The sequence below is a fragment of the Trachurus trachurus genome (genome assembly GCF_905171665.1).
Source record: "Trachurus trachurus genome assembly, chromosome: 24".
NCBI classification, from domain to species: domain Eukaryota; kingdom Metazoa; phylum Chordata; class Actinopteri; order Carangiformes; family Carangidae; genus Trachurus; species Trachurus trachurus.
Window position 1 is genome coordinate 13,048,705 of NC_139910.1, and position 13,426 is coordinate 13,062,130.

At 44.1% G+C, this 13,426-nt stretch overlaps 1 protein-coding gene across 1 annotated transcript; it reads right to left on the reverse strand.

Annotated features, from left to right (window-relative positions):
• Window positions 1-626: 626 nt before the first annotated feature.
• znf106b (zinc finger protein 106b) lies at window positions 627-13,424 on the reverse strand. The gene is made up of 20 exons (XM_084001242.1): window positions 13,364-13,424; window positions 12,866-13,002; window positions 12,695-12,756; window positions 12,267-12,470; window positions 9,611-11,450; window positions 9,449-9,512; window positions 7,708-7,862; window positions 7,026-7,086; window positions 6,069-6,945; window positions 5,905-5,942; window positions 5,120-5,253; window positions 4,436-4,573; window positions 4,020-4,136; window positions 3,713-3,904; window positions 2,897-2,959; window positions 2,665-2,784; window positions 2,050-2,121; window positions 1,877-1,948; window positions 961-1,107; window positions 627-865 (listed from the first exon to the last, which is right to left on the reverse strand). The coding sequence occupies exons 2-20, from the start codon at window positions 12,998-13,000 to the stop codon at window positions 809-811; spliced, it is 4,548 nt and encodes a 1,515-aa protein (XP_083857368.1). The 5' UTR covers window positions 13,001-13,002; window positions 13,364-13,424; the 3' UTR covers window positions 627-808.
• Between the last annotated feature and the right edge of the window lie 2 nt (window positions 13,425-13,426).

Genomic DNA, 13,426 nt, shown 5'->3' on the forward strand with positions numbered 1-13,426 from the left:
GTATGTGTGTGTGTGCAAGGGTAAAAAAAAATGTAAATGTTATGAAATAAGGGATGGTTTCTATATTAAATTATGCACAATGTTTCAAAAGTCTTCGTCATAGAGAATCTGTTTCAAAAGTGAAGTGACAATAGTCCGAGTCAGGGAGAGAAGAAGGATACAGTATCTGAATATTGGCAAATATTGACGACACAGGTTGTTAAATATAGACTTATGGATTTTAAACTTAGTCCAAAAGACCCTCAAAAATCTGTAATAATGATCTATAATGGCTTTATTTGGTGGAATATAGGACATTTTCAAAGGGGGTTGGGTGGTTCTGGTCCATCTTTACAAATAAAATGTCATTTATATTCAATTTGTTCATTCTGACACTTGATTTATCTTTCTTCTTTTGCTTTTAACAAAAAGAGTCAACCTGCAAATTCTTCTTTTGAGCTACTCATCAATTCACATCAACAATAAGATGGATCTTAAAGGGCGATTTAACAGCTGCTTCTTTAAAAAAAAAAGTTAATACAATACTCTGAATGATTAGCTTTAGATTTTATACATTTCAGAAGAGGCATATTGTGTTATCAGACACTGAACCAGGCACAGGTCGGTGTCTTTTTTTTTTTGCAATTCGACACAGAACGTTTCAGTCCCGTTAAACAACAGCTTCAGAGGAATCAATACCGACTGAGAGAGTGTCGAGGTCAGCAGGCACTCACACACACACACACACACACACACACACGGGGGAGTGAACGATCAGAAACTGAGCGTCAATCCAACAGACAACGCTGCATCACGTCACCTCCACCCGTCAAGGCTCTACCTTACTGTCGTTCTTCACGTGGCTCTGCATGTGTTCAGGCAGCTTCTGCAGAAAAACACAAACACCAGGAGATTCGTGTTTATATCACAATATATCACGGTAATATAATGGATGAGAAATCACTGGGATCGTTTTATTACCTGTTTAACTTCCTGTTTTGTGGTAAAATAAGCATCACAGCCTTTCCAGCGACATTTGACTATCTGCTGGTTCGGGTTTGAGTGATCTCCAACAAGGTGATGAACTAGATGCTCTTCAACGCCGAAAATTAAACAGCAATTCTGCCACTGGAGACGAAAGTTAACAGAAGACACAAGTCAATCAGAAATGCTAACAAATCTTAAAATCAAATATCTTAAAGGGATAGTTCAACATTTTGGCAAATTGGCCCATTGCCATAATCCCTATAGTTTTAGCAGTAGGTTCGTTACCTTTAATTGTCGGTGCAAGCTATTTTTAGAACGGCAGAGCAGAGCCGTGAGCTGCTCAGAGCTACGCTACGGAGGCTAATGGGATTTCTTGGTTTCCCTCGTCAAACTCATCAAATACACAATCCAACAACTCCAAAACGCTCTGGTGGACAAGTTGTGACCTGCACATTCACCACGCTATGAGATAATAACAGAACGTTACGAGACAGAGTTGTTTTAGAGGTAAATACATGCAAAACCGCTGATGCGTGTTCCCGTCGGGGGCAGTTTTTAGCAAGCAGTCTCTGTATTTACCTCTAAAACAGCTCAGTTTTGTAATGTTCTGTTTTTATCTCATAGCGTGGTGAATGTGCAGGTCACAACTTGTCCACCAGAGCATTTCGGAGTTGTTGGATTGTGTATTTGATGAGTTTGATGAGGGAAACCAAGAAATCCCATGAGCCTCCGTAGCGTAGCTCTGAGCAGCTCACCGCTCCGCCGTTCTAAAAACAGCTTGCACCGACAAATAAAGGTAACAAACCTACTGCTATGACTATAGGGATTATGGCAATTGCCAAAATGTTGAACTATCCCTTTAAAACCTATTGGATGTTATCGAGGATGACGAACGAAGGTGAGTCTTTACCCAGCAGCGGTAGTTCTTTGTCAGGTTGAGCTTCACTGCTTGAACGCTGCCATCGTAACAGCCGGAGTAGATCTGTGTGGGACAGAACGACACAAATTAAACTAAATAAATGAAGTCACGTGGTTCAAATGAACATCGCCATTTAGCAGTTTAGATTTAGGTTAAACACTCACCACACTCTTATGGACAGCCATGCACATCACCATATCACTGTGACCGCCGTACACCTGCAGGCGGTCATGCGACTAGAAATAAAATGAGCAAGAAAAAAAAAATCTAATTAACATAGAAAATCTACAAGAAATCTTTCTATATTTAGCAGTGCAGGTTTCAGAAAAGTCTAATTTAAGATCTTTTCATGTAGTGATCAGAAGTGAATAAACGGTAATTCAAGAAGCAAACTGGTTAATTTTCTGACATTACAAACAATGCTATGAGAAATCACATTGTAATTAGCAAAGAAGAGTCATTAAATTTTTTTGTCTTGAATATTCTTCGTTGGATGTTGAAACACAATGAACTGAACGAGAGAGATTCACATTTTTATCATTGACTTAATTTGATTTAATTCTGTAAGATGAGAACGATCAATCCTTCAAACCCAGGTATCATAATAGCTTCAGTCTACACCTTTTTGATCTATGTAACGTTTATGAATCAAGTCTTAATTAATGTATTATTGAATGTTGATTGATGCCTGTAACAATTTGTGCACAAGATCAAATAAACTAGTTATCAGTCTATCAAATGGCTGTCATTGAGGTAAAACACATAAGAGTCATAAATACCTGGAGGTCATAGACTCGGATCAGCTTGTCCAGACAGGCCGTCACCATCACCCGCCCTAAGACGACGACGGATGTGACGGCTTGACCGTGACCTTTGTAGATACGAAGCAGCTCACCCGTCTACAAGCAGAAAAGATCGTAAAAACAAAAAAAGTGTGAAGGTTTTATTTTATAATTAATTAATTAATAAATACAAAATTTGTCACAGAGATAAATATTTAGAAACACTCACGTGGATGTTGTGGGCGTGAACAGCTGCGTCACTGGAGCTGCTGAAGACCAGGTCGTTCACCACCTGAAACCAACAAGGTCCATGTGGTACAAGTCATTTTAGGTTGAACAGTTTGTGAACTAGAGATGCACCGATCTGATAGATAGATAGATAGATAGATCGATAGATCTATCTATCTATCTATCTATCTATCTATCTATCTATCTATCTATCTATCTATCTATCTATCTATCTATCTATCTATCTATCTATCTATCTGATACCCGGATCGGATATCGGCTCCGATATTGACTAATTAGCTGGATGGGACATCGGATGAATGAGGCCGATACAGCATTCCAATCCAGTCATTTCTTTTTTATTAATATCATACACAGCAATACAGTTACAGCGATCTAGTATTATTTATTTCTTTTTGCTGCTAATGTACACTTTGTTATTTGTTAATAAATAATATTAAGTACATTTATATCTGTGTTAATTTGTTACCTTTTTTTAACAAGGCTAAATGTTTATGTCAAGCCTGATCACACCCTGAGGAAGACCTGTGTGAGGTTGAAACGTCGGTCCTTTTTTAATAAATTATATATTTTTTTTCTACATCAAGGCTATAAGTTGAGCGACTGCTTTTTTCTTCCTTCAATGTCAAGCCTGATGCCTTCACTCACATGGCAAGGTATACGGTTCATTCATTCAACAGTAGTATCGGATCGGTATCGGTGTCGGCCGATACGCTCAGCCCAGGTATCGGTATCGGATTGGAAAAAAACTGGATCGGTGCATCTCTATGGTGAACACCTGGACTTACGCACTCACCTTAATGCAGAGCACAGTTTTGCAGTGTCCCTGCAGCGAGCGCAGCATCAGGCCGCTCTTGGCGTCTCGTATGCTGATGGTGCTGTCGTAGGAGCCGACCAGCAGCACACGGCGGGCGCCTTCCTGCGACGAACCCAGGCAGCTCACGGCTCGCGGGCGGTGGCAGTCGAACACGTCCAGCTGCTTCAGAGTCTAACGGGAGGAGGAGGAGGAGGAGGAGGAGGAGGAGGAGGAGGTGTTTTTAAGATTTCTCAAGGTGGTTGGCTGTAATCGTCATGGTCGTGGATTTATGACCCATTTCACTCACCTTTAAATCATAGCTGGCAACCGACCCGTTGGCGAGACCCACGTACAAAATATTCCAGGCTACGTGCAAACAAAACACTCTGTCCGGTAGAGGAATCAGCTCCAGACACTTCTTGGACTGGAGGAGGGAAAAAACAAACAGACGGAAAATCAAATAACATCAAAAATACAGGTCGTAAAATAGAAGATGGTCTTTTTTAGCCGACACAGTGACCTTGACCTTTGACCACCAAATAAAGACGATGGACACGTTTGTTTTATGCTGTACGACTGATTTTGCAGCATGTCTGTTTATTTGCATGTGTTGAGTTGTTATTACTATTTTATTATATTTATTTTACAGTGCAGCAGGTTTGTGTCTTTGCACAAATAGACACATGAATGTTGCACAGCAGAACCTGGACAGACAGTTTGCACCTTTAAGCTGTAGCAGCGGATGGTCTCATCACTTGATCCGGTGTAGAGACGTGCCGGCATGTTCGGAGGCGTCGACACCAGCAGACAGTTGACTTTGTTTGTGTGACCATCGAACACCGCCTGACACTCCCTGCTGCCCTGTACAGAGAAAATATGAAGCTGGTTATTTTAAACAAAGCAGAAAGAGCAGTGTTACATATTACAGTGTTGTTTTTATTTTATTTTATTATGGATCCCATTAGCTTTAGCTGATGACGTAGCATTCAACTAATTTTCCTGGGGTCCCCACGAAATATACAAAAGCATTCATATATATCAGTGTTGAATATACATATAAAAACCTAAATAGCCAGAACTTTATCCATCAAACATATAACAAAACAAACACAAAATAATTAAAGAGAAAAACAATTTACTTAACAAAAAGCTACTAAAACAGTTCCCTTCCAATGCCGTGATCAATTAACATTTTCAAATAAAGTTTAAGTTTCTTTATTAAGATCGATTTGTTGTGTTTGCTACAGCGGAGATATGGAGGTAGGTCATTCCATAATGATACAGCTATGTCAATAAAAAATCACTGCAGGTTTTTTTTAAAGGTTTATGAAGTGAAGCTGAGAGTTGGATTTTTTTTCAAACCCGAGACAGTAAAGTCTGACCCAATGTTATTTAGGAACGACTTACCGTCAGGCTGTAGGCTCGTGCAGTGTTGTCTCCGGAGCAGGTGTACAACACGCCCTCATGGACTTGGAGGCCGTAGATGGGGCCACAGTGATTCGAAAAAGCTCCTATTGATGGCTCCTCATCCTCAACACACACTGAAATAATAACAGTGATTACAATGATTTTTTTATTAACACTCTGTGCCTTTGTATCCTCACATGCTATTTTCATTCTTATATCAAGAAATGATCTACTGCCAAAAAATATCCGGGGAGAGATGAGGGATAAAAATAAATTGTTAAACATAAGGGATAGTATAAGTTGATATGGATATTTATGTAGTATGTGTTTCATATATTTTTATGGATCTAGTATAGTATATATTTGTAATATATATTTGTATGGATGTAGTATATATTGATATGGATGTAGTATATTTCTGGAGTATATTGATATAGATAGATAGATGGATGGATGGATGGATGGATGGATGGATGGATGGATGGATGGATGGATGGATGGATGGATGGATGGATGGATGGATGGATGGATGGATGGATGGATGGATGGATAGATAGATAGATAGATAGATAGATAGATAGATAGATAGATAGATAGATAGATAGATAGATAGATAGATAGATAGATAGATAGATAGATAGATACTCCTTTTTATAACTTGTGCATATGATTTGATGATACTTATATAAAAAAACAAAAAATAAAACTATATTTGTTTTATTTTAGACACGTTCGTTCAAAATACAATTCATTCATTCATTTCAAGAAGGACGGAGTTCACTCACCCACAGCAGCACTGGCATCTCTGACTGGCTGAACTTTTCTAAAAGGGTCAACAGAAGAAAAAAAAAACCTTGGTCACATTTCACATCAACTGATCTGAATGTGCAGATGAAGCCTCTCTGCAGCGTTCAGGGCTCCTCGCCTCCGACAGCGTGGAGGACCTCACCTGTCAGCGTCGCTCTGCTGAGACGTCAGTTTGCTCGCGGGACTCGCTGAGCTCGACTCGGCGCCGACGGGCCTCTGAGTCGTCTCCGGGGGAACCGGAGCATTTGAAGCGGTCTCGGGTGACTGTTCGCCGTCCGATTCGTCGATGTTGATAACCACCGGAGCTTTTGAAGCCGTCTCGGGTGACGGTTCACCATCCGATTCGTCGATGTTGATGACCACCTGGTCAGACGTCTCCACCATTTCCACCGAGCCGTCGCTCTCGTTCCCGTCGTCCGGTGCCACAGCTTTGGGATCGCTCTCAGGAACTCTCCCCTCTGTCGCCGCCGTCTCTCCTCCTCCTCCTTCTTCTTTCACCTTGTGCAGATTTCCTCTCATCTCTTCCTTAGAATCACTTTCAACCTGCTGCACTTTCTCCTCTACTAACTTCTCTGTCTTTACACTGTCCTTCAACCCCGGCTTTGTCTTCTGCTCCTCCTGCTGCCTGGAGCATAACTCAGGAGAAGGAGTTGGTGTTGAGGCTGCAGCCACAGCAGCAGCAGCAGGAAGAGTTGATGTTGAGGCTGCAGGTGGAGGAGTTGCTAAGGGCGACGGTCTGAGCAGCTGATGAGGAAACAAAGGCACAGGTTGATTCAGAGAGACGTCTGTGGTAGAGGAGGCAAACTGGCTGGCCTGTCCGGCTGTGGGTGGGTGACACGGTTCTTGTTTTATTGAGGTGACCGGCAGAACGAGGGGGGTCTGGGCGATGGATGACGCTGGTGTTTGCTGGTTGGAGGAAGGTGTAACGGCATGAGGAGGAGGAAGAGGAGGAGGAGTGGTGGTGGTGGTGGTGGTGTTGGCTTTCTCTGCTACGTTAGATGATGATTCAGAGTACACTTCTGAAAAAGAAGAAAAAAAATTACAGTTTGCCATCAACTGAACCACGGGCACAAGGTTTCCATGTGAGAGCGATCGGTACCTTGTATCCCCTGCAGGATCTCAATGCGCTGGGCTCTCAGACTGTCGACCTCAGTAGAAAACTAGAAACAGCAGAAGAAGCGATTCATGTCAACTAGGGATGTCACGATTACTTGTTTTCACAATTAATCGTGGTATTAAACGCCACAATTAATTAATCAATCGTAAAGATGATGGATGAATGATGCTGTTGGAACCGTATCGGCAGATGTGCGGGTAAATAAAGGTAAATGCACAGATACTGATCCATTTAACTAACGTAACATTGAATTGGTAGGAATTTAAATGTTAGCGTGTCATTTTTAATAAAAAAAAAAAGCAAAACAAAACAGAAAACGATTAAAATAAATGCAAACATTTGGTATAGATAACAATTAATGACCTGAATATTTCAAACATTTCCCCTGGGGATTAAGAATTGGTCATATATTAATAGATACTTGAAATATTTAGTGTAAACAATGAGTAATGTAATTATATTTAGACTATATTTGATTTTACGCATTCATAGTGTTGTGAAATTAATGAATGCATAATAATCGTGATAGTCGTAGTACCGTGATTATTTCTCTGACAATAATCGTACCAAGAAAATGTATAATCGTGACATCCCTAATGTCAACATATGATCAATGTGCAATATGGAAATTGTGTACATCATTTGACTTTCTCTTCATCAGTACCTGCTGTTTCAGGAGCAGGAGTCTCTGGACTTCTGTGTAGGCGGCTTGCAGCGTGTTGCGAGCCAGGATCAGGTTTTTGTCCAGATTCTGTAGCGAGTGGCTCAGCTCGTCCTCCCTCCGAGACACGGCCAGCAGCTGGTCCACACGGTCCTGGTCTACAGGTGGAGGAATCACAGAAGAACATTTGGAAACATTCACAGTTTGATTTGCCTCTAAATGTTGGAAAAAAAAATTCTGTCATAGCTACGACATGGATTTAAAGGGATAGTTCAACATTTTGGCAAATTGGCCCATTTTCACAGCCTCATTACTTATCCATGTGCTCAGTGTGCTCATATTTGCCTCTAATGTCACTGTTTAAAAAAAAAATCTCAAACGTCTTTTCTACATTAAAGCCTTTTGCAAGTGACGGGACAGTGATGAAACTGAGCCGAGCCGCGAGCTGCTCAGAGCTACGCTACGGAGGCTAATGGGATTTTTTGGTTTCCCTCATCAAACTCAACAAATACACAATCTAACAACTCCAAAACGCTCTGGTGGACAAGTTGTGACCTGCACATTCACCACGCTATGAGATAATAACAGAACGTTACGACGAGACAGAGTTGTTTTAGAGGTAAATTCATGCAAAACGCTGATGCACGTTCTCATCGGGTGCATTTCTTTCGGCAAGCAGTCTCTGCATTGACCTTGAAAACAAACAAACGTCTTGTAATGTTCCGTTATTATCTCATAGCGTGGTGAATGTGCAGGTCACAACTTGTCCACCAGAGCGTTTTGGAGTTGTTGGATTGTGTATTTGATGAGTTTGATGAGGGAAACCAAGAAATCCCATTAGCCTCCATAGCGTAGCTCTGAGCAGCTCACGGCTCTGCTCCGCCGTTCTAAAAATAGCTTGCACCGACAATTAAAGGTAAAAAACCTACTGCTATGACTATAGGGATTATGGCAATGGGCCATCCATTCCATCCATCCATTGTCCGCCGCATTATCCGAGTCCGGGTCGCGGGGGCAGCAGTCGGAGCAGGGATCCCCAGACTTCCCTCTCCCCGGACACTTCCTCCAGCTCTTCCGGGGGGACCCCAAGGCGTTCCCAGGCCAGCCGAGTGACGTAGTCACTCCAGCGTGTCCTGGGTCTCCCGCGGGGCCTCCTCCCGGTGGGACATGCCCGGAACACCTCACGAGGGAGGCATCCAGGGGGCATCCTATACAGGTGCCCGAGCCACCTCAGCTGACTCCTCTCGATGTGGAGGAGCAGCGGCTCTACTCCGAGCTCCTCCCGGGTGACAGAGCTCCTCACCCTATCTCTAAGGGAGCGCCCCGCCACCCTGCGGAGGAAACTCATTTCGGCCGCTTGTATCCGGGATCCCGTTCTTTCGGTCATGACCCAGAGTTCATGACCATAGGTGAGGGTGGGAACGTAGATCGACCGGTAAATCGAGAGCTTTGCCTTTCGGCTCAGCTCCTTCTTCACCACGACGGACCGATACAATGACCGCATTACTGCGGCCGCCGCACCGATCCGCCTGTCGATCTCGCGCTCCGTTCTCCCCTCACTCGTGAACAAGACCCCAAGATACTTAAACTCCTCCACCTGAGGCAGGAACTCTCCCCCGACCTGGAGGGTGCAAGCCACCTTTTTCCGGTCGAGGCAATGGGCCAATTTGCCAAAATGTTGAACTATCTCTTTAACTTTATTTAGATTCCAGTCTGATACATAAAAAAAAAATACAATAATTACCCTTGTTGGAATTTGTTCTTTCTGTTTTCTTCTTTTTCCCACTTGACTCCAAAAAGCCATCATCCTGGAAAGACAGAAAGCCAATAAATTAACAACTTAGTGGGGGAACTGTACGTGTCAAGGTTTGAACTTGAAGTCAACAACAACAACCACACCGCTCACCATGTTGTGTTTCCTTTTGTTGAGACTGCTGTAGTTGTCTCTCCAACCTTCGTTCTTCTCCTCCTCTTTTTGGTTTGGTTCTGTTTTCACGCGGACTACCGGCGCTGTGAGGTTGGTCCCACACTGCTGAGCTGCACCGGGCGCCTGCAGCCGAGAACCGGACCGGGTCTCACTGTGGGAGTCTGGTGCAGCGGTGGCGGTGGCAGCAAGAGCAGGAGCATAAGTATGAGCAGTAGCAGTAGCAGATGGAGCTTGAGCATGAGTATGGGCAGAAGCATGAGTATGAGTATGAGCATGAGCAGAAGCATAAGCAGAAGCATGAGTATGAGCAGTAGCAGCTGGAGCTTCAGCATGAGCATAAGCATGAGTATGGGCAGAAGCATAAGCAGCATGAGCATGAGCAGAAGCATAAGCAACATGAGCAGGAGCATGAGCAGAAGCATGAGTATGAGCAGTAGCAGCTGGAGCTTGAGCATGAGCATGAGCATGAGCATGAGCAGCGGTATAGGTCAGCTCCTTTGGTGGAACGGGTAAAGTCAAGTGCGACAATGAAGGATTGTCTGGAATCGTCTCCCAGTGGAAACCTTCAGACAGCCGCGAGTCGTCGTACTGGGGTCGCGTTGAGGTTCCTTGGTCGGTCGGAGCAGCGGGCTTCGAAAACAGGATCCCGAACCTGGGCATGCCTTTGGCCTTGTCCCGTTTCCTCCTCTGCATCTCGTTGTACATGTCCATCACGCTGCCCTTCTTCTTGGCCCCGGAGAAAGTCAGCAAATTGGTCAGGTTCGGTTTGGGTCTGGTTTCTTTCCTGCCGTAGCTTTTGCTCGGTTCGTGAGCGATTCGAACCTTGCCGTGGCCGACGTTCGGGTTGGGTTTAGCCGACGTGGGTTTTCCTGAGTGAGTCGACGCAGCAGCACCTGACCTCCGAGCGGCTTCCTGCGGCGCTTTCGAAGTCGCCTGTTTTGCCTTTGCAGGAGAAACACTGGAACGTGGACCTTTAGCGACCCGAGGAGCTTGCACAGATGCAGATGCAGATGCAGATGCAGATGTTGCGGTCTCTCCTCCAGCCTTTTGCGAGGGGCTGCGATCCGTGCTCGCCTCACTCTGCTGCTTCTTCGCCTCACGATCTGCTCTGCACGGCTCCCTCACGCCCAGCGCTCTTCTGATTTGCCTCAGCATTGAATTGACATCGACGGCTCTTGCGGAAGCCGCACCACCGCCAACGCCGCCGCCTCCGCCGATGGATGTGTTCGCCGGAGCAGGAGGCGCAGGACGATGCGATCCTTGTTGTTCCCGCTGAATAGATCTGGGACTTTCACTCTGCATGTCATCGAATATGAAGCCTCGACAACCCTGGAGGTGATCGCTGGTGAAGCTGACTGCGTTGTCGTACGGCCTGTTGTATCGCTCATAATCGCTGCTGACGGGCAACATTGGTTTGTGCAGCCCGTGACCTTCTTCGGGGCTGTTGTGTGGATTTTGTTGCTTCATTTTAACGCCGTTGACAGAGAAATTGGTCCCATATCTCATTTGTGGAATCGGTCGGGTGGACTGGTCTCGGACAGACGTGTGATGCCGAGGAGGCCCGGTCGGCACGTCAGGCGGTCGAGCCGTTTCTCTTTGGTGGGGAGCTTTTTGCAGAGCCAACACTTTGTTCTCCTTGTTCCGGATGACGATGTTGTTGCCTCCTTTCAGGTGACCCATGGTTGTGTTTTCTTGTTTGGTTTTATCCAGCTTCACTACAACGGATGCCACTTTGTTTTGTTGGGCGACTCCCGGTGCCGTTGTAGCGCATGCATTCGTGGCCATGTTTTGCTTATTTTTCCTTTTATTTAGATTCTTCCTGCGATGGAAATAGACACGGTCATTAACTTGCAGCGTTTCAAATTGAACAACATGCAAAATCTAGTATTATAATTTGCATCTGCACAACAGATTAAAGGGATACCGTACTTCACCCAAAATCGCTAATTAACCAATTGTCTACTTACCGCCATGCCAAGGAAGGGTTTGGAGAACTTTTGGTGTTATCAAAACGCTGTTGGAGTTCCAGGGGGATTTTTATATAATGGTGGCGGATTGTGCTCACTTTTGAACCGTCCAAAACACACACTATGAAACATCCAGATACCTCCATACTGCTCGTCTGTACTGACCCAAGTGTCCTGAAGCCGCCACATGAAAAAGTTGTTCGGAAAAAATTTATGTGATCTCTGTTTTTAGCCTTGTTGTAGCAGTAGCTCCCAGTGGCTCTGTTGATGTTTGTGCGCATGAGGAACATCTCACAGCAAATCTCGAGCATCTCGCGCAGCCACTGAGAGCTGCTACTACTACAACAAGGCTGAAAACTGAGATCAAATTATTTTTTCCTGAACACCTTTTTCATGTTGCAGCTTCAGGACACTTGGGTCAGTACGGACGAGCAGTATGGAGGTATCTGGATGTTTCATAGTGTGTGTTTTGGACGGTTCAAAAGTTAACTCTATCCGCCGCCATTATATGAAAATCCGCTGCCAGTCGGACCCCCCCTGGAACTCCAACAGCGTTTTGATAACTCCAAAAGTTCTCTAAACCCTTCCTTGGCATGACGGTGAGTAGACAATTGGTGAATTATTGATTTTGGGTGAAGTATCCCTTTAATAATGGATGAAATTCTTACTGCTTCTTCTTTAATTGCTTGTTTCTCTGCAGGATTTTGTTGTAGTCCTCTTGGCTCAGATAACGCTCCAGACCAATGGCCTTAAATTTGCTACAAAGAAGTCTCTTAAATTGGGATTTGTGTGCAGCGGTGCAGATGTGCTGGGCGTACTCCGGTAAACCCATGGAGAACACCTTGCACGCCTGACAGCGGTGATGGGAACACCTGTTCATTAAAAGCACACAACAAGCAATCACACAAAAGCAGATGTTGGTATCTCAGCTTAAAAACTTAAAAGTCCAGCAACTGATTTAACAAAACTCAACAAAATAATTTAATGTTAAAACACAAGCAACTGCACATGAACTTTAAACGACCTAAATAAGCACTGGATAGTGGAGATTTCTCTTAAACTTGTCTATTTTCTGCCTTTGACAAACATTACTCACTTGCCCAGCACCATATCCAGCTGTTTGTGATGCGACATACTGTGCACATGTACCTGTTCTTCCTGTAAGTGAACATATATATTAATTTGTCACGATTATAGATTATCTGTAAATGCTGCAAATTCTTCTCCAGATATATCACTACAATTGACAAAACTGAACTAAACTTACATCTTTAAAGAGATAATGGCGACACAAAACGCAGTAAATAGATTTCCTCTGGGAGTTGGCTGGTGGTGGTCGGTTCTTGTTCACCACTGGGGCTTTACCCACCATCTTCTGCTGTGGGGTGTGTACCTGTGCCATATCTGAGGAACAGAAACAACAACAAACAACGCATGAATATGTAAAAAGCACTGTGCATTAGCATTAAAAAACAGCACAAACAAAGCTCAACAGCACCATTTCATCACGCGATAACGACTGCAACAAACAACACGGTGCCATTTACGTTAATTCATGATCAATAAAACACTGTAACCATCAAGTCTGAGCCTTAAAAACAGCAGCACAACGTGGTCAGACCTCTGCTGTGCTCACTGAGAGGGTGAAACAACTGCACGTCGCCTCGCTTACAGTTTACGTAACACGCCCGGTAAAGCTAACGGCATCTTGCTAAAAGTTTTAACGGACGAAATATTAGATTTGAATTTTTAAACGGGTCAATACCGGACTAATTTCACATGGCTGCAGGACTCCACTGCTGTTAGACCACCATGTTTGCTTGCCGAC